The 26,331-nt window shown below is 36.9% G+C and overlaps 1 protein-coding gene across 1 annotated transcript in view; it reads right to left on the reverse strand.

Moving 5' to 3' along the window:
- Positions 1 to 26,331, reverse strand: part of TTC29 (tetratricopeptide repeat domain 29) — a 255,509-nt gene that overhangs the window by 176,180 nt on the left and 52,998 nt on the right. The window contains exon 7 of the mRNA XM_060011639.1: positions 6,450 to 6,662. Coding sequence (XP_059867622.1) covers positions 6,450 to 6,662 — 213 coding nt within the window. The remainder of the gene's footprint in view (positions 1 to 6,449; positions 6,663 to 26,331) is intronic.

Consider the following 26,331-nt stretch of genomic DNA (forward strand, 5'->3'; position numbering starts at 1 on the left):
ACAAGATCCAGCCTCATCCACCAGAACACAGGCACTAGTCCCCTCCACCAGGAAGCCTCCACAACCCACTGAACCAACCTTAGACACTGGGGACAGACACCAAAAACAACAGGTACTATGAACCTGCAGCCTGCAAAAAGAAGACCCCAAACACAGTAAGATAAGCAAAATGAGAAGACAGAAAAACACACAGCAGATGAAGGAGCAAGATAAAAACCCACCAGACCTAACACCTGAAGAGGAAATAGGCAGTCTACCTGAAAAAGGATTCAGAATAATGATAGTAAAGATGATCCAAAATCTTGGAAATAGAATAGACAAAATGCAAGAAACATTTAACAAGGACATAGAAGAACTAAAGGTGAAACAAACAACAATGAACAACACAATAAATGAAATGAAAAATACTCTAGATGGGATCAATAGCAGAATAACTGAGGCAGAAGAACGGATAAGTGACCTGGAAGATAAAATTGTGGGAATAACTACTGCAGAGCAGAATAAAGAAAAAAGAATGAAAATAGCTGAGGACAATCTCAGAGACCTCTGGGACAACATTGAATGCACCAACATCCGAATTATAGGGGTTCCAGAAGAAGAAGAGAAAAAGAAAGGGACTGAGTAAATATTTGAAGAGATTCTAGTTGAAAACTTCCCTAATATGGGAAAGGAAATAGTTAATCAAGTCCAGGAAGCACAGAGAGTACCATACAGGATAAATCCAAGGAGAAATATGCCAAGACACATATTAATCAAACTGTCAAAAATTAAATACAAAGAAAACATATTAAAAGCAGCAAGGGAAAAATTACACACAAGGGAATCCCCATAAGGTTAACAGCTGATCTTTCAGCAGAAACTCTGCAAGCCAGAAGGGACTGGCAGGACATATTTAAAGTGATGAAGGAGAAAAACCTGCAACCAAGATTACTCTACCCAGCAAGGATCACATTCAGATTTGATGGAGAAATTAAAACCTTTACGGACAAGCAAAAGCTGAGAGTTCAGCACCAGCAAACCAGCTCTACAACAACTGCTAAAGGAACTTCTCTAGGCAAGAGACACAAGAGAAGGAAAAGACCTACAATAACGAACCCAAAACAATTAAGAAAATGGGAATAGGAACATACATACCGATAATTACCTTAAATGTAAATGGACTAAATGCTCCCACCAAAAGACACAGATTGTCTGAATGCATACAAAAACAAGACCCATATATTTGCTATCTACAAGAGACCCACTTCAGACCTAGAGACACATAAAGACTGAAAGTAAGGGGATGGGAAAAGATATTTCATGCAAATGGAAACCAAAATAAAGCTGGAGTAGCAATTCTCTTATCAGACAAAATAGACTTTAAAATAAAGACTATTAGAAGAGACAAAGAAGGACACTACGTAATGATCAAGGGATCGATCCAAGAAGAAGATATAACAATTGTAAATATTTATGCACCCAACATAGGAGCACCTCAATACATAAGGCAAATACTAACAGCCATAAAAGGGGAAATCAACAGTAACACATTCATAGTAGGGGACTTTAACACCCCACTTTCACCAATGGACAGATCATCCAAAATGAAAATAAGGTAACACAAGCTTTAAATGATATATTAAACAAGATGGACTTAATTGATATTTATAGGACATTCCATCCAAAAACAACAGAATACACATTTTTCTCAAGTGCTCATGGAACATTCTCCAGGATAGATCATATCTTGGTTCACAAATCAAGCCTTGGTAAATTTAAGAAAATTGAAATTGTATCAAGTATCTTTTCCGACCACAACGCTATGAGACTAAATATCAATTACAGGAAAAGATCTGTAAAAAATACAAACATATGGAGGCTAAACAATACACTACTTAATAACGAAGTGATCACTGAAGAAATCAAAGAGGAAATAAAAAACTACCTAGAAACAAATGACAATGGAGACACGACGACCCAAAACCTATGGGATGCAGCAAAAGCAGTTCTAAGAGGGAAGTTTATAGCAATTCAATCTCACCTCAAGAAACAAGAAAAATGTCAAATAAACAATCTAACCCTACACTTAAAACAACTATAGAAAGAAGAACAAAAAAACCCCCAAAGTTAGCAGAAGGAAAGAAATCATAAAAATCAGATCAGAAATAAATGAAAAAGAAATGAAGGAAACAATAGCAAAGATCAATAAAACTAAAAGCTGGTTCTTTGAGAAGATAAACAAAATAGATAAACCATTAGCCAGATTCATCAAGATAAAAAGGGAGAAGACTCAAATCAATAGAATTAGAAATGAAAAAGGAGAAGTAACAACTGACACTGCAGAAATACAAAAGATCATGAGAGATTACTACAAGCAACTCTATGGCAATAAAATGGACAACCTGGAAGAAATGCACAAATTCTTAGAAATGCACAACCTGCCAAGACTGAATCAGGAATGAATAGAAAATATGAACAGACCAATCACAAGCACTGAAACTGAAACTGTGATTAAAAATCTTCCAAAAAACAAAAGCCCAGGACCAGATGGCTTCACAGGCGAATTCTATCAAACATTTAGAGAAGACCTAACACCTATCCTTCTCAAACTATTACAAAATATAGTAGAGGGAGGAACACTCCCAAACTCATTAAACGAGGCCACCATCACCCTGATACCAAAACCAGACAAGGATGTCACAAAGAAAGAAAACTACAGGCCAATCTCACTGATGAACATAGATGCAAAAATCCTCAACAAAATACTAGCAAACAGAATCCAACAGCACATTAAACAGATCATACACCATGATCAAGGGGTTTATTCCAGGAATGCAAGGATTCTTCAATATATGCAAATCAATCAACGTGATATACCATATTAACAAATTGAAGGAGAAAAACCATATGATCATCTCAATAGATGCAGAGAAAGCTTTCGAAAAAATTCAACACCCATTTATGATAAAAACCCTGCAGAAAGTAGGCATAGAGGGAACTTCTCTCAACATAATAAAGGCCATATATGACAAACCCACAGCCAACATCGTCCTCAATGGTGAAAAACTGAAAGCATTTCCACTAAGATCAGGAACAAGACAAGGTTGCCCACTCTAACCACTCTTATTCAACATAGTTTTGGAAGTTTTAGCCACAGCAATCAGAGAAGAAAAGGAAATAAAAGAAATCCAAATCAGAAAAGAAGAAGTAAAGCTGTCACTGTTTGCAGATAACATGATACTATACATAGAGAATCCTAAAGATGCTACCAGAAAACTACTAGAGCTAATCAATAAATTTGGTAAAGTAGCAGGATACAAAATTAATGCACAGAAATCTCTGGCATTCCTATACACTAATGATGAAAAATCTGAAAGTGAAATCAAGAAAACACTCCCATTTACTATTGCAACAAAAAGAATAAAATATCTTGGAATAAACCTACCTAAGGAGACAAAAGACCTGTATGCAGCAAATTATAAGACACTGATGAAAGATATTAAAGATGATACAAATAGATGGAGAGATATACCATGTTCTTGGATTGGAAGAATCAATATTGTGCAAATGACTCTACTACCCAAAGCAATCTACAGATTCAATGCAATCCCTATCAAACTACCACTGGCATTTTTCACAGAAGTAGAACAAGAAATTTCACAATTTGTATGGAAACACAAAAGACCCCGAATAGCCAAAGCAATCTTGAGAATGAAAAACGGAGCTGGAGGAATCAGGCTCTCTGACTTCAGACTATACTACAAAGCTACAGTAATCAAGACAGTATGGTACTGGCACAAAAACAGAAAGATAGATCAATGGAACACGATAGAAAGCCCAGAGATAAACCCACGCACATATGGTCACCTTATCTTTGATAAAGGAGGCAGGAATGTACAGTGGAGAAAGGACAGCCTCTTCAATAAGTGGTGCTGGGAAAACTGGACAGGTACATGTAAAAGTATGAGATTAGATCACTCCCTAACACCATACAGAAAAATAAGCTCCAAATGGATTAAAGACCTAAATGTAAGGCCAGACACTATAAAACTCTTAGAGGAAAATATAGGCAGCACACTCTATGACATAAATCACAGCAAGATCCTTTTTGACCCACCTCCTAGAGAAATGGAGGTAAAAACAAAAATAAACAAATGGGACCCAATGAAACTTCAAAGCTTTTGCACAGCAAAGGAAACCATAAAAAAGACCAAAAGACAACCCTCAGAATGGGAGAAACTATTTGCAAATGATTGCAAAGGAGTAATCTCCAAAATTTATAAGCAGTTCATGCAGCTGAATAACAAAAAAAAAAAAAAACCCAATCCAAAAATGGGCAGAAGACCTAAATAGACATTTCTCCAAAGAAGATATACAGACTGCCAACAAACACATGAAAGAATGCTCAACATCACTAATCATTAGAGAAATGCAAATCAAAACTACAATGAGATATCATCTCACACCAGTCAGAATGGCCATCATCAAAAAATCTAGAAACAATAAATGCTGGAGAGGGTGTGGAGAAAAGGGAACACTCTTGCACTGTTGGTGGAAATGTAAATTGATACAGCCACTGTGGAGAACAGTATGGAGGTTCCTTAAAAAACTACAAATAGAACTACCATATGACCCAGCAATCCCACTGCTGGGCATATACCCTGAGAAAACCATAATTCAAAAAGAGTCATGTACCAAAATGTTCATTACAGCTCTATTTACAATAGCCTGGAGATGGAAACAACCTGAATGTCCATCAACAGATGAATGGATAAAGAAGATGTGGCACATATATACAATGGAATATTACCCAGCCATAAAAAGAAATGAAATTGAGCTATTTGTAATGAGGTGGATAGACCTAGAGTCTGTCATATAGAGTGAAGTAAGTCAGAAAGAGAGAGACAAATACCGTATGCTAACACATATATATGGATTTTAAGAAAAAAAAAATGTCATGAAGAACCTAGGGGTAAGACAGGAATAAAGACACAGACCTACTAGAGAATGGACTTGAGGATATGGGGAGGGGAAAGGGTAAGCTGTGACAAAGCGAGGAGAGACACGGACATATATACACTACCAAACGTAAGGTAGATAGCTAGTGGGAAGCAGCTGCAAAGCACAGGGAGATCAGCTCGGTGCTTTGTGACCGCCTGCAGGTGTGGGATAGGGAGGGTGGGAGGGACGGAGACGCAAGAGGGAAGAGATATGGGAACATATGTATATATATAACATTCATTTTGTTGTAAAGCAGAAACTAACATACCATTGTAAAGCAATTATGCTCCAATAAAGATGTTAAAAAAAATCCACATAACTTTTCACATGACTAAAGTTAGCTGCTGAAATTGATCTAAGAGGTAACTATTTATGTCAGTGTGTACCTCTTTGGGGAAGGTACTAGATCACCATTCATTCAAAAGCAGTTCATTCAATGGGATACATCTTTCACTGTGGGTGATGTCCTATGGGTAATTTAAGTAATATTACTTTTAAAAATTAACAGAGAAAATAAGCTAAGATTTTACTTTCATTCTTTCAAAAATTAAAATCAAACCCAGAAAATCAGTCCTGTTTACTACATATAAGCCATTTGTTACTCAATAAGCCAACTGATTAAATATGTCCACAAGCTAATGAACTTAGTTCAAGAGCGTAACTTCCATCTTTTTCTCCTTCATGAAAAGTAATTTATTAATATACTACTCTGAGGTCACAAAATATCCTTGCATCTCACAAAGTAAAAGCTTATGAGTATATGTTCCAATTTTTTTCTTTATATTTTATACATATTTTGATGATAATAGAATATTAAGGATGTGATCAGCTGTCACAAAAGCATTTTCACTGCTGTAAGCGTGCATACAAATCACCTGGAGATCTTGCAAACCTGCAGATTCTGATGCAGTCGGTCTGGGGTGGGGCCTGAGATGCTGCGTTTCTTATAAGCTTCCTGGTGATGCTGATGCTGCCAGGCCAAAGGCCACACACTTTGACAGGCATGGGTCTAAAATATATTAAAGTTCTATCTTCCTGTTACTCTTAACTAAATATTTATCATATCTTTCCTATTACCCGACAATAGGGAATTTACAAACAATGAAAGGTCTCTCAGATTGTAAGAAATATATGACCTTAAGCACACACACACACACACACACACACACACACAGAGTTAACTTTTGCAAATGACCTTACCTTCTCATCATGGGTTTACTGTTTTATAACATTATTCCCAGAGGGTTGCAATTTTGGAGGTAAAGCTTTCAAGAAACTAATGGATTTCTTGCTGTCAGCACTAAGGCCCCTCTGTTTTACAGTGAAATTTGAAAGTATATTGATGGCATTTGTCCCTGCATTTCATAGGAAATAATCACCCAAACACTTGACAATTTTTACCTCCCTCTTGGGAGAAGCAGTATCTGCCCATTAGAGGCAGCAACGTGAGAGTGCTCTTTTCCACCCACCTTCTTTGGCTATTTCAGAAGCTTTTATAAGAATTCTGATGGCCTGTTTGTATTCTTTATTTTCCAGCATTTTGTCTGAGAGTAATCTGTAAGTCCTCAGGAGACTCTCACAGGCCAACAAGTTGAGAACGCGGCCTGTCTCATCCTTCCATATCCGTCCCTGCGTCAATTGATGGAAGGCCTCATAATGCTCCGCAGCTTCCAGAAGCTGACCTGAAGAATAAAAGCCATTCATAAATACAAACCACAGGCCAGAACATATTTTCAGATATTTTGCATACGTCTTGTGCTTTACTATTAAAGTGTGTGTGGGCGGGGAGAGAACCACGGAATGCAGCCAAGCATTTCTAAGGCTGAAGAGGACTTCAGCTGGGAAAGGAGCTATCTCAATTTGGACCTCAGATTCAGCACTGATTTTGAATGGACACCCGCTAAAGGGATATACTTGGGCTAGCAGAAATTGAGGAGAAGTACAAATGTTTAGAGACGGTGTGAACGTAAAGTAATAATTATTAATAACAATCATATTAGCTAACATTTATTCAACATTATATATGCAAGGAACTGTGCTGTGCACTTTATATGCATTTCTCATTTAATTGTCAAAACAGGCCTGTGGAAAAGAGATTGTTATGATTCCATTTTAAGGTAGAAAAGAGTGAGGTTAAGAATTCTGCGCAAGATTGCCTGGCCAGTGGCTTAGTAGATCCAGACAGTCTGATTCCAGAGCCCACACTCTAAACCACTTTCTTGCACTGCTTTCCCAACAGAAAGCAGTTCTTCATTCTCGAGAATTCAGGTGTCTTGAGAAAGGATGCAACTGTTACAAATTTCAAATTTAAGTATTATGGAGCTTTAAACTACTTCTCAACGTTTGATTGGAATTTCCAAGTTATTTAATTTTAAAATTACAATGTAACTTAACTGCCCTTCTCAATTATATTTTATAATATAGCCCGAAATATATCTTCTCAAAGCCAAAACTCTAAATTAACTTTAAGTCATTTGATTCCTTGAAATGTGAGCAAGCACGTTTCTGGAAGGGTAGTTTGTAGTTCCATGATACAGATTGTATTTTACTTGTGAATTGCCTTGTAGAAATGCACACAAAATCCTGTAATGTAAATGCTCTTTTATGGTATTGGAGTTACCTAATTGGAATGAACTGGAAAATCACTTACATCTAGGCATTTCAACAATCGTAGTTAAGAGTGAGTGCAGGCTCCAAACAGGCTGAATTCCTATACCAGTTTTACCATTTTTGCTGTTTAGCCTCAGGTTAATTACTGCACTCTCTGTGCCCAAATTTAATTCTTCTGCAAGTAAGATTATAGTGTAACTATTCAAGGTGTTATTATGAGAAATGAATTAATACCTGTTCAATATCTGATACAGAGTAGGTACTCAGTAAACACAGCTGCTGTTACCAGTTGGCATAGTGATAATATTTTTAAAACCCCACAGGCCAATTGAATTATCGCCACTATTTATTTTCCCTTTCTTTAAGTACAACATAGCCTTCCTGCGAAATATGTAGTTGAGTCCTTATGACAATATTATCACAACTGATTAAATTAACCTATGTAGGCCATATTAGGCTCAATACATTTCCTCAAATAAGATGCACTGCATATTACAGATTGGACATTCCAGGATACTGTAGCCACTGCCATCACTATTGCATATAATTTCCTCCTATTTTTGCACTGAATTTGCTATCAAAATAAATATTAAAAATGCACAGATAAAGACAAATAGTATTTTAAAAGAAACACAACAGAGATGCATAATCAGCAAATAAGCTGTACGAAAATTCAGTAAAGACATGGCCAGTCTGAGTCCCATGCAGAAGGAGGGCATATCAGCAAAGATACATAGAGAGAGGCGGGTGTGTGCTGCTGAGCTGTTTATAAACTTGTATTATGAAATTTTCACATGATAAAAGACTACAAAGCCATAAATATGATATTACAGAAGAATATTTGATTACATGGACAGGTGCTTATGATAAGTGAAAATATTGAAAAACATCAGATAACATTTATAAAGCATTACCAGTGTTATATGGGTGATGAATTGGTTTCTTTTCTGCTTTTCTTTTTCCTGATTATTGGCATTTTCTAATGTTTCTATCATCAAAATGTGTTCAGTTTGTAAAGAGAAATATATAATGGAGACTATTTTAAAATTAATGCCCAGTCCTTTTTCATTTTGATGCAAATACTGAAGGTTGAAGTTTACTGTTCTATCTTTACATTTAACTGACAATTTTTCTCTTACCTCCCACAAAAGCAGGCATAGTTTTTCACCTCTCTCCTGCAGCACCTCTGCCAGAAACACCTTTCCCCAAATACCCATGACTCTCGTTTCTTTTTTAAAACTCAAATGGAGCGTTGACATATATGTGTGTTATGTTTCCTCTGTTAACTATATTTCTGCCTGTAAAGTATAGCTCTGTATCCCTGGAAAGATGTATACGAGAGTTCTTTTTTTTTATCCAGCATCCATCTATTTATAAAGTATGGATACATATTTCTTTTTGGCCATGTGAATAGGGACAAGTGGATACAGGGAACTGTGAGTAAACCAGATAGTTCCAGAAAAACTTGGGACCATAAGGAGACTAGGAAGGGCCTAACAGCATCTGTGGTCACACACAGTAACCATATGGAAAGAGAGTCCAAAAGTGCGTTATAAAATAACAGATTCACTAAGAATTCCAGGAGGAGAGCCAGGAGATGAAGCTTTGGATAACCCGACTAATTACAATGAGATGCAAATGAGGCATAATGATGTTAACAGCATATGAGAACTGATAGCTGGGTCCAAGATTTGATCCACATGGTGGAAGAAAGGGGAGGTAAGGAGAGGGGAGGGTGAAAGTGGGGAAAGGATATGTGGAGGAAATGTGGAGAGGGCTGAAGCGGGGGAAGGGGGGAGACAAAGGTGGGGACCATGTCTCTGTATTCCAAACAAGCCAGACTTCCCTCTGTGTACTGATGTGATTAGGTTTCCTGCACAGGCTAAGCAGAAGTGAAATGAGAGGTTCTCGGGACATTGGTTTCAATTGGCTACTATGGAAGGGGGCCTTGGAATGATTGAGAAACAGACTTTTCAGTTGAGTTTGATTTTTGCTTGAGCACTTGGGACTAGTATCAGTGTACTGCTTAGGTCATGATAATCTGCCAGGGTTCAGCTCTTACAAGGATATATGTGAAGTTTGCCATGAGGAAGGAGCAGTCCAAGATGCTTGGGTAAAAGGAACAGGGAGCTACTATTTCTTGAAGGCCTACTGGGTGCTAGTCAAAATGGAACGTTTTTTCCCCCAGACGTTATCTTATTTAACCTTCCAAAACTGTTGCAGTAAATATGACTTTTCTTTTGCACCAAAGAGAAAACCGAGGCTCACAAACATTAAGTGACTCAAATAGCTAAAAAGTGATGTTTAGGATTTAAACCCAGGATCACCAAATGCCCACACAACTTAGTGCTGCCGCATTAGGTACAAGTCAGAAAACTTGGGTGGAGTAAGTTAGATTCTCTGGACATAAATATCTGAAGTTAAAAACAATGCTTGAGTTATGTGATTTCTAGTCTCTACCAGTTCTATAACTCTGTGACTCTACTCAGGCAATCACAAGATCCTCCAACATGAAAGAACAGATACTGGCCACTGATGTGCTTCTCATTGGTCTACCTGAAGGAGTCTGATGTAAAAACAGCACTGTAACCTGCATCTAAATTCTCTAACCTAAACCGTGAGGTGACATCCATGGGGTGAAGGCACCTAGGATGTCCCATACTTAGTCCTAACCTGTGGTCACAGGTTATTCATGGTTTCATGTCCCCTTCCTTAACCACTTTGCCACAGAGGAGGTCACTGGGGATTCTGATCAGCACAGCACAGTTTTTTTAATTAATTAATTTTAAATTTTTTATTGGAGTCTACTTAATTTACAACGTTGTGTTAGTTTCAGGTGCACAGCAAAGTGATTCAGTTATACATATACATATATCCACTCTTTTTAGATTCTTTTCCCATACAGGTTATTAAAGAATATTGAGTAGAGTTTCCTGTGCTACCCAGTAGGCCCTTACTAGTTATCTATTTTATATATAGTAGTGATCAGCACCGTTTTAAACCAAGGTGACTACTAGAAGAAGAAGAGTTTTCCAGCCATTCTCAGATGTAGGGAATCGTTTCTAAAGTTATTTGGTGGCAAATAGGACTGTAAGTAAGCCAGCAAGGATTTGATCCAAATAATCAGAAGCACACAAATGACCAGGCTGCAATTTCTAAAGGCTGGTCAGAATTTGAAAGTACATATTACAATATGGTATAATATTTGATTTAAAAATATTAAAATATGTCTACACTATGAAGGGAGCATAGTAGTTTAAATAGGCAAGTATCTCCCTTTAAGCATGATTAACAATGATATCATTTCCATGCAATTTATATTTCCAACAATGAACAGGATTTTAAAGGTTTTCTTACTTTCTGAGTAAAGACTCATATTACTATTGACTAGATATTTACTTATTTATTTATTTTATTTTTTATTTATTTTATTTTATTTTTTTGCGGTACGCGGGCCTCTCACTGTTGTGGCCTCTCCCGTTGCGGAGCACAGGCTCCGGACGCGCAGGCTCAGCGGCCATGGCTCACGGGCCCAGCCGCTCCGCGGCATGTGGGATCCTCCCGGACCGGGGCACGAACCCACGTCCCCTGCATCGGCAGGCGGACTCTCAACCACTGCGCCACCAGGGAAGCCCTAGATATTTATTAAGACATAATGCATCCTGTTTTTATCTGAAAGTTTTTAATATACCTGAGAGAAATGTTGGAAGTGGTCATTCTGACACTACACATGTAAATACAAATGAAGATCATAAACCAGATTTTCAAATTTGGCTCACGGCAAACCTTTATAGCTTCTTCACGGTGTTCATGTGTTGTCTGCCCTTTGTTACCAAATAAACTTTAATATATCAGGACCAGACAAGATTCCCAGATCCCACCATCAATCGTGTTGAAGGACAAGCATCTAGATAATCGTCCTTCTCTGGAATTCACAGGTGTTAACATTATTTTTCATTGAGAAAGAGGGCAGAGAGAAGAAGAAGAATTACACCAAAGGTATCACAAAAGTAAAAGTTTACGGAAAACAGAAAAGAGAAGGGCACATTCATAGATGTTAAAGGTCTCCTAAGGGGACATGAGCTTTATCTTGTTGCACCAGGAATTACTCATCACTATGAGTAACAAACATCACAGGAGTAACTGACAAGAAAGGCATACTAACCATTGTTCAGCGAAGTGCCTGGTTCTATGCTAAGAAAAAAATCCAGAGTGTCCACTAATATTTCAAGTGAATCAGGGAAGAAAATGGAGCCAAGATGTTTTGTGGGAGCGACTGGTGGTGACCTTCCACCAATACCATCAGTAATGGATTTAGCTCAAGAACACGAGATAGTATCAGAAAACACATCATGGGAGACACTGTGAACAATTGTGTAAGACAAGAATCCAGGCATGGATAGAAGTAGCCTCAGTCTAAGATTTTTTTTTTTTTCTTTTGGTTTGCTTTTTTTTTAAAACAATTATATAACATCTACATAAACGACAATGTTGTATGCATTTATAGTTTTTCACCCAAAAGAAAGTGTACTCTTAAAATAAAACTACTACAAAGGAGCTTCACTTTACCTAAAGCCCACATAAACAAGAAATCTAGCCATTTATTTAAAAATACAAACAAAACCCAAACAATGTTGTAAACTGCAAAATGTCTGGTAGGATGTTAAGATAAATACTACGCAGAGAAAATAAGATTTTATACATTTGGGTATTACCCAGGTTGTTGCTTACCCCTCTTCCCTGGTACAACATCTCTGAAAGTTTATAGATATTTGTTGTATCACTGCAGATGTCTAGAACAAATATTAAGCAAAGGAGAATGTATATGATCTCTCCCATTTTAGTTTTTTTTTAAAGTAGGAAGATTGACTAGATATTAACACAAATGGGTTTAAATGTGAAGCTGCCATAAAAGCAGGAACATAAATGTAATTCTCCCAGCCGCTATTTTGATGCACATTTTTGATTCCATGAATATTTTATGAAATGGCCCAAACTAAAGCCATATAACATTCCTGCATTACTGATGCTTGCGCCCGTAAGCTACGAACATTAGAGGCATGATTGAGTGCATTAAAATGAACTCGTTCAGCAGTGCATTGATTACTTGAAGGGGGAGGGAAAAGAAAAAAGAAAAAAAAAAAGAAGTTGCTCCACTTAAGAAAACAGCAAACAAATCTAAAGTTTGCAATATAATAAAGGCGTAAGCAAGTCTGAAATAAAATTTCCTAAATAGAGTGTGACTCTGTCTAGACCTGACATTAATTAGGCAAGGTGTTAATTATGTCCAAAAATGGCTCTGGTATCGTTCAGGTAATTTCAAATGTCACAATCTCTAAGATGCACAGGCGGGCCTGCTTTAGCTCCATGCATCAGCAATTCTGAAAATAGCTAATTATTTCCTTTTCTATCAACTTGCACACTTGCCAGTAAAAATAACGCTACAGGAAAAATTGCATGAAAATAATTTGACAGGTCCGTAAGGCCTATTTCTTCAGCAGCCCTGGTATAAGTCATAAGCATATTTAGTTGTAAATGGTGCACATTTGTTGAAGAATTTAGGGAAATATTCCACTTTGGTTTAAAACAACAACCTAAAGGAACAATAAAGCTTTTTGTATATTATATTACATTTTAATCTGGAGCTCCTGGACATCTTCAGCGGTTAAGTTACTATTCTGTGCAACGTAGACATAAAATCTGCTGGAAGCAAATTGAACAGTAGCAAAAAGAGAAATATGTTATTGCCTTTTTGTAAAAACAAAAGACATTGCTTTCCGCTTCAGTTTAACTGCATGAGCAATTTATATTATCTTTAGGTTGTAACATTCAATTATGATAATTATAATGGCATGATACACGCTGAAATATTAAGGGCTCGTCATACTTCCCAATGGAAACTATCACTTTCAAGGGTTTATCTCTCGTCAGGGGAGATTTGCTCTGTACTATAACCCACTGCACACCATTGCAAAATGGAATGCTGGAAAACAAAGATTGGGTTTCTGTAACTCAATGGCTTCCCTAATAAACAGGGAAGAAAATGTGCCCGTACTTTTGAGTAGCTGCTTTGGGATACTTAGAAGAAATTTAAAGTGTTATTTAAAAAATGGAATCCTTTATCATTTTGAGCAAAGATTTCAGATAGACATTACAGGAATGCTATCATATCCCTGTTAAAGAGTACAGGTCACTAAACCAGACAATGAAAAGGATCCCAGGAAGACAGGAAGCCAGGTGTGGGTGAAACTCACCAGAGGCTTTATCACTAATGTCGGCAATACTGGTGAGTTAATTTTTAAATTCCAGAAAATTTGCCTGGACTTTTCAAATATTCTGGAGGAACTGTTATTAATTGTTGTTGTTTGTGATTTTAGATTACTGAATTGTGGTCAGGGATGGACATGGTGCCCCAACTTGTCATAATAAACTTGTCATACTAAACCTCAGATGGTAGTTTCCATCCAAGTGTTATAATTTCTAAGGATTAAGCATTGGGCAGTTTTGCTTTTAAATGCTCACGATTGGAAGTATTGAAATCACTCAAATAATTTTTAAAAATGTAAACCACTTGTATAATGAAGAAACAATAGGAAATTGATACTAGCCATTAAAAAGCTTATAAACATTCCACCTCATCTCAAAATACTAAGTAAAATGTGTCGACAAGTGTAAAAGTCTGAGGAGAAATAAAGTCAATATTGACATTAGATCAGCTAATGAATTATATTGCTCTGGACTTAATCAATAATGTAATTCTTGCTTGAATTATAGATTGCTCACGATCTTAAATAAACCACATTCGGATTGTGTGTACTATATGCTTTATGAGCACAGAGAAAGGTGTAGAGCATACTTGCCAAAGTATCAGTATTGATTCTCTTATGGGAGATGGTGGAGAGCGAGGATATTAACTTTTCCCCTTTACATTGTCGCTCTGATTGAAAACAGGCACGTGCTAATTTTGGATATTACAAAAACCTAATTAACTGAAAGTAATCTATTTAGATGAGTATGGAGGGAGAAAAATAATGTTAGTGGAGACATTACCACCATGTGTCTAGCATAAATAGTAACTGATACATATGTGTGTGTGTGTGTATATATATATATATATATATATATATATATATATACACACACATATATAAGTGTCTACATCTTATTTTAAATTTTTATTTATTTTTTATTGAGGTATAGTTGATTTACAATAGTATATTAGTTTCAGTCGTACAACAGAGTGATTCCAAATTGTTAGAGATTATTTAATGTTATAAAATATTGGCTATATTCCCTGTGTTGTGCAATATATCCTTGTAGCTTATTTATTTTGTACATTGTAGTTTGTACCTCGTAACTCCCTACCCTTCTCTTGCCCCTCTCCTCTTCCCTCTCTCCACTGGTAACCACTAGTTTGTTCTCTGTATGTGTGAGTCCATTTCTATTTTGTTATTGTCATTTGTTAATTGTTTTAGATTCCATATATACGTGATAATAGTATCTATATTTTAGGGATGGAGAAAATGAGCCTCAGGGGTTCTCTTGCCTAAATTTCACATACCAAGCAGGTGGCAGAGCTGATGCCCAAAGCTCATGATGGCTTTATCTGCTCAAGGTGACCCCTCTTTGGAAACTGTACAAGGAGGACAGTTTGACTTAAAAGCAAAGGCCAAGGTTTAAACCTGAGCACCATGATATCATTGGACCCCTCGCACCCTTTCTTTAAGGGCTCTGAAACAAGGACAGCAATGCCAACCTCAGGGTATGACTGTAACAGGCACTAAAAGAGCTGCGTCGGCACCCTGCAAAGTGCCTGGTGCTCTGTGGACGTTCAGTAAGTTTTCATGCCATTTTATCTATTTTTTTTCAGGTTTGCCACTTGGAGCCATATCTGGATGAGCCTGTTGTGTGGAATGCTTCAACGTCAAAACGTTATGCAACAGTGTCACTTATTCAAATGGAAAGCCTTTTAAGACACTAGTTGGAAACAGCACACTTCATCCAACTTGCGCCCAGCACCCCTCTCACTCTTGGTGAGTGGTACCTCCTAGGAGCAGTGCCTCTTCTCAGAGAGTCAGAGGAGATACTGCCTCCAGAAGGGTGAATCAGTGGGGCAGGAACTGCAGGCTCAGTGCAGAGATTCAAGACCTCCTTGCAAAGCTTTGAAAAAGAGAAACCCGCTACAGAGCAGGCACCTCTGAATGAGGCTTCCTCTGCGTGCTACTCCTTAAGCAGTAAATAATTAAAACCCCCTGAAAAAGACAGGTAAAATACAAGCCACAATGTCAGTAACACAGACATGAAAGAGAAGGGGAAAAAAATGAATTAAAAAAAGGCAATGAAATAATTCATTTGAAGCTCTAATAAAGTTTCATTTTCAGTCTTGTTTAAAGATATATCAGACTTTAGGGATGTAACCTAATTACATTTTTATTCTAAGTTCCATTCAAAGATCTTGGACTTTGATTCTTTAACACAGATCAAACATGGAATAATTTTCTTGTGGCTATCAATACTTAAAAAGGATCTCTTCATTAAATACTATAAGGTCTTAGGAACGTGTACACATAGCAGATGGAGAATAAACTGACATGCCCTTAAAAGTGACAGTTAAGTTATGTAGAAATAGCAATGCTAATTCACTTAACTTCTGAAAAAAAAAAAAAACTTTTTAACTATGACATTCACTTTTATTCAAATATAAAGTGACTCAGTTTCTAATACTGATCAAATCAGATGCCCCTTAGAAAACATATGCTAGTGCCCACTTTCTAAATCCATTTTTGGAATTTACCTGGAAAATGAAATCCTGGAAGTAGCAAGTCTTGCAATCTTGCAGAGACTAAAGGGGAGATGCTTCAACAGGCCTGCAGTCAACCCAAGAGCCTTAGTGACGGGTGTGTGTGTGAGAGTAATCGATGCTCATACTTAGACACTTTCTGGATTGGCTTTACTTCATATTGTTACTAGGAAACCTCAATGGAATAACACCTTTGCTCTTCCAGAGAATCTTTTTGGAAAAGTTTCCTCCAAAGGGAAACTTTAAGATGCTAAATTAGAAGCAGTGTAAAAGTGGGGGAAAACAAACAAACAGGACTTATTTTTTTAACTCTGAAGAGGAAAAAAACGTTCCCAATGAACAGACAGAGTTGTACTAGAGGTATGAACAGGTAGGGCAAGTACAGTAGGACTTAAAGAGGCCAGCAGGAAAGCCGGCAGAGTTTTGGTCATGATTCAGTGGCAACCATTGGGAGGTTTTGTTAGAGTTGGTTTTTGTTTGTTTTCCCTGTTTTGAAATATCCACAGTGTCCACTAGTGAATCTATTTTCAAGGATAAACATGGAATATGATGTCCTTTGTTGATTCAAGTGCTGTTTTCTCTTACAGTGTTCTGTATGTAATGGAAGCTTCATTGTTACAAATTTTAAAATAGGATAGCAGTTTAAATAGAAAATAAGAGTTGTCTAAAACCAAAAATAACCATATTATGCTTGTCAAAATCTATTAATAGCAAATAACAAAGACGTCATTTTCTCACCACTGTTTGGTACATGAATAAACTACTAGGTTTAGAAAGACAAAAGAAAAATTTGAATCTTCACTATATTTAGGATGGCCAATTCCTCCAGGTTTGCCAGGACATTTTTTGTTCCTATCCCAAAAGTGTGGAGTCCTGGGAACCCCCTGATTCTCAGGCAAATGGGATGATCAGTCTCCGAAACACTGACCCAAAATACAAAGAATTTTGAAAATATAATTGAGTAAAACACAAAAGTGATATTTAGCAAAAGCATAATGCAGTATGTGTTTTACTTGTTTTATGGGCAAAAATATTACATCAGCATGAATGAAATACTACATGGAAAAATCTTAAAAATTACTAACAATGACACCATCAGTCAATGAAAATGTTTTTTTTGGGTCAAGCATCATTCTACTCCTTATCCATGCATAATTTTTATACAGTTATAAAGAGATTACTATAGTTAGTTTGCCTATCTAAATTATTTTATTAGAACTATTACTTTCCATATTAAATATTTCCATAACTGCATTATAAAAGGCTGCATGATATTTTTTTGCGGGGGGATGTATACTTTAATCATCTGTCTAGTGCTTTTATATTTAGATTATTTCTCCACTATAAATAATGTTTCAATGAACCCCTTCATGTATTTTTCTATATTGAAATTTTTTTAACTTTCTACAAGTGAAATTAATAGATAAAGATGTATGGAAAATTTTGTAGTTCCTATGCATTGCCATAGTACTGTCCAAAACCATTTAAATGATTCATATTATCACCAGCAATACACAATAAGTATTATTTTAACAAACCATGATTGCTTTGTTTTCGCATTTTACAAATATTTCACAATTATTCAAACTGATTTTTAGAGAAGTTAGTTATTTTCCTATATGTTCATTACATATCATATTTCCTTTTTGGCAAATTATCTGTTTGTATCCCTTTTCTACTCATTACAGTGGTCTTAACATTTTCCTTACCAACTGATGTATTCATTACATAGAATACACCTACTAATTTCTTTGTAATATATGCTGCATCTAAAGTTATTTTTTCTCCTTTCTCCGACCCCCTACTCCATATCTGAATACTGTCTTCTGTTGAAATGTCTGGAAGTCATCCTTTCCATCGATTCAGCCAGCAGACTGGCTCACTCCTTATCAGTCTTAATGCGTCCTTAATCTTCCCCTGCTTCTAGTTCCCCCAGTTCTAGGCTACCCCGCCACAATTACTGGACAACCTAATTCATACATGGATTCCACCAAATGACAAAAAGCTTTGTTATAAAACCACCCAAGCCTTCCGGTCCCCACTCACTCAGTTTGCTAGTCATTTTCTTTTCCACTTTGCTCTCCATATTTGGAAGGCCCTCTATACAGTATTAGCCTTTATGGATTTAGTTTTCTTAGAGAACCATCCTTTATATGCGTAATCTGGATAGACTAAAATGGCAGAGGAGATTAAGTCATGAGGGGGTCATGTCACTGGTACTCCCTGATGGAATGGGCTTCTCACTGAGCACTCCAGGGCATCTGGAGGGGTAGGGCTGGGGAAGGACCATGGAGGCAAACGGTTGGACAAGTTGGCAAATGACAGAGGACACAGAAAAGGAGATACAATTTTTTTTATTCATAATTTTGTGAGGGCCAGTTTTTTTTTTTTTCAGAAGCCTTTTCTTGTGACAATCTAAGTAAAAATAAATGCAGGAAAAATAAACCCAGAAGGTCAACTTTGTGAGGTGTCCGCTGAGCAAACCTTTGTCTAGGGAGGTGTTGTTGGGGAGTGGGAAAGACACTGACCCAAAGATCTGAGGACACAGGGTCCCGTCTTGGCTCTGACAGGCTTTAGTTGTCATTTAACCTGTCAGAATCCTATTTTCTGCAAATCTGAAATGGGAATAATATCTCCTACCTCATTCATGAGAAAAAGCATGACATCTGTATCATCTATATCTACTAATACACCTTTCTATATGTGACTGCCATTATGTACATTGCAGATACATCTGATTTGTTCTATGTCTGCCTAAATGTTAGTTAAATCAGTTTGCAGAGCCATGCACATATAGAGATGTTTGTGTGTATTTGTGTTGAGTATGACACAGAGAGGGGAGAGGGAGCTGACATGAATGTAGAACTCTGAATCCAAGTCTACTAACAAAATACGTGGCCATGGCAAAATTGTTTCATTACTCTGTTTCAGCTTCTTCATCTGGTAAATTAGAGTCTGGAATAGATGACTTTTAAGACCTAATATGGCTCTAACATTCATTCATCTAAAAGAATTAAACAACATAATTTCCCAACCCAGTTTTCAACAACTGAGAACAATTTTACAATCTACTAAATACATATCTACCTGTTAATCCATAGAAAAGGTTTTTCCTGACCCTTAGGGCCACCCTTATATCATCCCTTCCTGAACATCAACTGCAGGAATCATGAACACATATAAAATTAATCCCTCAGAGAACGATTCTCTTCTATTTCCCACCCAAGCTACTACCCTTCAAAGGGTTTCCTCATTTGTATGCAGTAGCCCAGCATCCAAGTGGTACAACAAGGACAAGCATAAAAAGCCTGCAAGCCCTAGAGACCAAGAGGATACATACCTACTAAGCACCTACTGCACAAACAAAAGTTACCCTACCACTTGGAAAGGCAGCAGGGAAGTTATTCATGGAAGCAAGGTCTCCCGTCTCCAGATAGGCTTAATGTTCTGAAGGAAAAGTAAGGAAGCTGACAGTTTTTAAGGACTGATCTTTCAGTAGACATTTAAGTGACCACAAAAGTCAGAGCTGGAAGTGAACTCAGAGCAAAGAGCATCTGCTCCCACTGCCTCATTTTACAGATGAGGAGAGCAAGATCCACAATGATTAAACAACTTACCCAGATACACAGTTACTTAGCAAGTGGCAGTGTCCAAAGAGAGTCTAAGTTTATTGCCCAATCTAATAGTTTTTCCTCTGCTAGATTTCTTCTCTAATCTGATGCTCAAATGCTGTTAGGTTAACTGTGCAGACCAAGATAGTCATCCAACGTCAATCATCCAACCATCACTAATTTAATCTCTGTTATGAATTTGCAGGCTTCCGACTTATATCTCTATAAAAGCTTTTGTCCCATATTTTTAATATCCCTGTAGATTTGGGCTTCCCTTACTATCGGAAAAACCATCAATAATTAACATTTCCTCCCACTTTTCCACATGATAATAATATCATTGGATCTCTAATAGTTCTTTAATCATCACCATTTTTTTCTTACCAACTGTAAAAACCTTCTGTCCTTTTCAATACTTTTTAATTCAATGAAATCTTTAAAATTAGCTAGTTCCCCCCCGCTATTAAAAAATAACACATGCACAAGATAACCAATTCTAATAGTGCAAAACGGCGTATAATGCAAAATACCTCCTGCCATTCCACATCATTGGTGCCCTTCTCTGGGGTAGCCTCAGTTGAGATTTTGTGTATTTGATGGGTTTTAAATCTTCTCAACAGCGTTTACATCTCTATTAATTTTTAATAAAATGAAAGAGAAAATAAAACACCACACTAAAAACTGATATATCCTTTGCATTTCTTTTAGTTATTAAGGCTGTTTTTCTAAAGAAACTGGCAAACATTATTCCATGACAAAATAGAAATTACCATGGAATATCTATCAATTTTGATGTGGCATCTTTGATGATATTAAAATCTTTGATGATATTATTGTATTTTAACCTTTTTTTGGAGAACTGAATACTGTGATGATAAACTTCATTTCAAATGCTGAAGAATAAAAGTATTCACCAAATGAAGTGATATTTATGATAGAATATAGAATAAGGTAAAAAGCCAAAACTCTAGGAAGAGATTGTTTACATCAGATTCTAAGGAGTTTTTTTTAAATTGCCTTCTATTATTTTAGATAGTATTCTCACAATAAATATTCTATCTGTCAGAATTTAAAATGAAAGAACATTACATTTTTCACATGTCAAATCATATCACTCCACCATTATTATATTCCTTTATTTTTTCCTAAAATAACATCTTTTTTTTTTTTTAGTTAAGAAAAGTCACTGACACTACATTGAATATTGTACCGGTTTCCTGAGGCTGCCATAACAGTACCACAAACTGGGTGGCTTAAACTGGGGGCTGGAAGTCCAAAATCAAGTTGTGGATTTGCAGAGCTGGTTCCTCCTCAGGACTGTGGGGGGAGAATCTGTTCAGTGTCTCCCTCTTAGCTTTTGGTAGCAGGTGTTTCTTGGTTTGTAGATGGTGTTCTCTCTATATCTTCACATCATCTTCTCTCTGTACATGTCTCTCTTTGTGCCCAAACTTCCCCTTTTTATAAGGATACCAGTCATATTGGATTAGGGCCACCCTAAAAACTTCATCTTAACTTGATTGCCTGCAAAGATCCTATTTCCAAATAAGGTCACGTTCATGGGTAGTGGAGGTTAAGGTTAAGAATTCAACATCTTTTGGGGGTTCCACAATGCAACTCATGACAAATAGGATTGAAAATTTTTCCTCTCAAATGAGAAAGCAGAAAGTACCAGCATCCCATGCAATACTTGTCCTGTCTTGGCTGTGTAGTTACCAAAACTATTCAGCACCAACACTGGGGAAGGAAAGCCAAGCAGTGCAGCACATGTGACTCTATGACAAGAGACTGCAGGCTGGGTGTGAAAAGTCTTACCCCACCAAACACGGAGACAACTAGAATCACAGACACAGTTACGAGTAAGGTGTGTGTGGGAGCCCAAGCCAGTGGCAAATTTGAGCTCAAAGCAGAGAGGAGACAGGGTGGTATGGAGGGCTCCTTTACCTTCTGAAGGACCCACTGGGAAAGGCATCAAATGAAGGATGGGGTCTCATGGTCTGGCAGATGATGGATTTGAAAATATGGAGTGTACACAGAGAGATAAAGAAGGGAAGGTGGGAGGGAAGAAAGCCAGATGGATGGTGGCGTTGATGAAAAGGGTCTCAGAAGTGTATTAGTCAAACTTTGGGATGGATGGATCGAGCAGAGCTAGAAACTACTCTGAACCGTGTTGAGGCCCAGTTGTGTGTCATGATCAATTGTAAAAGGCACTGCCAATAATTTTTATAACAAAAAACAACCAAACTTGTGGAATGGTTTGCTTTTTTTACATATAATGATGATCTGTTATTATCCATTTTAAAAAGTCCTCTTTATTTGAATTCCAATGTGCTTTCTAGGTGGGAGAGAGAGGCTGTAGGACTTCAGGGAGCACATGACCCTCAGCCTATTTCCGTTTGACCACAGCCCATAATCTGTGGTGGTGTTACTACTTCTGCTTCGGGGGCAGGATGCGTGTGTTGGGATTTCAGTAGTCTCATAAGAATGCTCTCTAAGTCAACATTAACAATCATATTTGCTTCCCTGAGAAACTAGGTTGAGAATGGCAGCTATCCTGCACAGAATCACTGCCCCAAGGCTGGGGCAGCTGGAAGATAAAAAAGATATAGAAGCTCATGAACAATAGGTGGTGAGCAGGGGTACAGGGATTTTTTTTTCTTTTGAGCAGATATACTGACATGGTTTGAGGCCACCAAATGTTTCTACAGGCAGAACACGAGAGTCTGTGTGCCCATGGTGGGGATCTACAGGTAACACATCTCTCTAAAGCTGTTCTTCAGCAATGGAAGCCTGTTCTGGGAATGTCCACAGATATCTAGATGTTTCTAGTTGTATGAATTACCTGAGATGATAGTTCAAGTGGGACTGAGTGGCAGAGATACCTGCAGGGTAGCTTATCTTGGGGGTAGCAGATCAGACACCCCTGAGTTCTCAGATAAGGCATCTACAGAATCTGTTACATCAGCTAAATGTTTCCATTTGACGAGTGTCTGAAGTGTCTGTGAGCAGTTTTCAATGTTAACAATCACAACTGCTATGCCTGCGCCTTTAACATCTTTGCTGTAATGGTTGGTTCTTCTTCTACACTGAGTTACTAAGTTAGCCTGGCAGGAGCTTCCAGGAGACTTCAGTGAGGGGAATTAGGAGTCCAGAACTGAGTCAGAGAGCTCAAGTTTGGATCCCAATTCCAAGACCCATGATCAGGGAATGAGTCTCTGCTCCAGATGGAAACACTTCAAGACTGGATCAGCCAAGGGACCCACTATTTCCTCCTGGATTAAATAATGATAATCATGGGATCTTGAAATAGTCTAGGACCCTGGATAGCAGGCAAAACACTATTGTAGACTTGTGATGGAGTCATTCTATGTCAGTGAGCTTAAAAAGTTGTCTATTTTTATTTTTTGGATTATAAATATGTTGTTCATCTATTATATTCAAACAATACAGAAATGTGTTACAAAAATGCATATATTTTTTCTATATTAAAAATAAAAATGGAATTTTTGGAAGACTAAATTATATTAATAAATTGAGAGATTTGTAAAGTGTCTAAAAATGTTAAAATGGAAGTTTTTGGAAAAGCACAAAGACATTATATATCACATCCCAAAGGGAATCTTTAGTGTAAAATTTTCGAAGAAATAGCAAAAAACCACTCAGACGGCTCGTGAAATCCCTCATTCAAAATAAGGGCATATAAGTGTTGGAGATTGTATCAGTCAAAGTTAGATTAGGCTACACTGTGGTAGTAAATAGACCCTGAAATCCCAGAGGCTTAGACAAAGTAGTTTTCTTGCTCACATGAGGTCCACTGAGGGTGGGTGACTCTCTAGAGTCACCCAATGCTCATTCAGGGAACTGGTTGCTTCCATCTCATGGTTTCACCATCTCAACATAATTCCTCCATGGTCACCATGGCAAAAACAGAGATAGTAGGGAGGACTCATATCTGCTCCTCCAAGTTTCAGCCTGGAAGGGACTGCTCATAGACCATTGGCCAGAATTAGCACTTTTATAGTGGCTGGCACATAGCACTCAATAAGTGGTAGCTCTTATCATTATAGTCAATGGAAAACAGCATTTTGACTAGCTGGATAAGAGTTTATCATGTGTAACTAGCACCATTGATTATTACCCTAATGTAGGGCATTTGTATTGTTTCCATTTATTTTTATTATTACCAATAATACATGTATAAAGATATAATATGTCTTCACATAAATTTTTGTCTTCATATCTGATTTTTTCCTAGATATGTAATCCTAAATTGTTTGCTAGAAATGTCAGGCTAATTGATCCTATCACCAGCAATGTGAAAAACCTGCTTAAATTTTTAAAATTTCACAGCATTAAATGCTATCTTTAATAAGTAAATAGACAACATTTATCCCTGCACATGTAAACATTTAAACATTCTGTACCTATCCTATCAGTCGACTCTCTCAGATTACTGTAATTCTAGAGTATTGACTTGCCTCTTCCACTAAAATGTAAGCCTCTGAATCAAGGGGCCACAAATATCTTTTTCAGCCATATACTTCCAGCACTTATCCCAGTATCTTGCACATAGTAGAAGTACAATAAATGCTTGTTAGAAAATTACAGGGGAAAAGTAGCATATCTTTAGTGCTTTAATTTGTGCTTTTTATTGTCAATGTTGGCTTTTATTTTAATGTTTATTACCCAGTTTAATTTCTTCTACTGGTGTGTTAGTGTTTTTTCTTACCAATTTGTAAATGTCCTTTATATAATAATGATACTAACCAGTTATATTTGTTTCCAATAATTCCCAATTTTAGTTTATCTTTAATTATATGAGGTCTTTAATAAATAATTTTTTCTTTAAGTACATGTCAACTCTCTCAGTGTTTGTTTCTGATAGTGGGAACGCTGTACCACTAGCCTCGTGTTTCCATGAGGGGACCTCCTCTCTCTTTCCCTCTTCACTTCTCACCACAGAGGAGGAAAAACAATGTATCTGACTGGCGAAATCCTGAACTTCCATTCTCTCTGGACTCTGCTCTCAAGCTCCATGCTGAAGTTCACAGGCACAGGCTTAGAACCTGTCGAAGAGTCTGAACATGACCAGTCTTTCAGTAACTAGGTGGTTATGATGAATTCTGTGAGATAATAGAGTTTGATTTGAACAGATATAAGCTCTGTTCCCTAACTAGCCTTAGCTATTATGATCTGTCTGATTCCCATGTTTCTTCTGAATTGGTTCTGAACTTGGAGCAGTGAGAAGATTATAATTACCTCTCCTATAAAGCCCATCATTTTTCTTTGTGCTTTGTTCCATTGTTTTCACGTTTCGAAGGTCTTTCTCATCTAAGACTGAAATATATATTTGCCTCGAGTTTCTACTTTTTTCATCGTTTATTTTTAAATGTTTCTCATATAATGTAATTTTAAAATAAGATACAGAAGTAATTAACATTACCATAAAATGTTTGGAAAATCATAAAGAGAAAAATTTAAATCACACTTAGTTTTTATACTTCGTATCTTCTACTTCCAAAATTATTGACATTTTTTGTAGACTTAACATTTAATCAGTTCCAGTGTATACTGTCAGTTCTTTGATATTAGGACTTCCCTCTTCTTAAAATTTTTAATTTTGATTTATCTCTTGTTGGGTTGTAGATAGAATACAGCATACACGGAAACTACATTCACAGTGTACTTTCTGAAGTACATAAGTAAGAATACCTTCCCATTGCTTCTTATGGGACAGAACTTACTTCTGTAGCATACTATCAGTTCTCAAGTTTATAGCATTCCACTCTCTTTACCCTCAAACCTCCTGGACTCTACATTTTTTTTTTTTTTTGGCACTTATTGTAGCAAAGGAGAAAAAAGTGAGTCTTATCTAATTTTTGTTCCAATGAAGGCAATCTGTGCTTTTTCTTTGGATGCAGGTGGGAGTCTGTCTTAATCTGAGTCATTCAAAAAATTCCCGAGAATTATCTAGCAATGGATTTTTCCTTATAGTTTTGACTGGAGCACAAAGAGCTATTTCAATCTGAATATTCATATCTTTTTAGGGTCAAGAAAGCTTTCTTAAAATGTCTTTGGTTATGACTTTCATTTTGGTTATCATCTACTCTACCTCAGAAACTTCCATACTGATAATGTCATTGTTTTCACTTCTTAGTCTTTCACTTGCATTTTGGGAAAATGTTTTGAGCTTGTCCTCAACATCACTGATTCAATATTCCATTGGGCCAATCCTGCCCTTTTTCTGCTCTGCATTTTAATTCTACCAACACTTTTCTTAAAAAGCCTTCCTTATTTCATCTGGAGCTCACTGTCATCTCATTTGGTTCTATC

Source organism: Delphinus delphis, chromosome 5 (genome assembly GCF_949987515.2).
Source record: "Delphinus delphis chromosome 5, mDelDel1.2, whole genome shotgun sequence".
Lineage (NCBI taxonomy): Eukaryota > Metazoa > Chordata > Mammalia > Artiodactyla > Delphinidae > Delphinus > Delphinus delphis.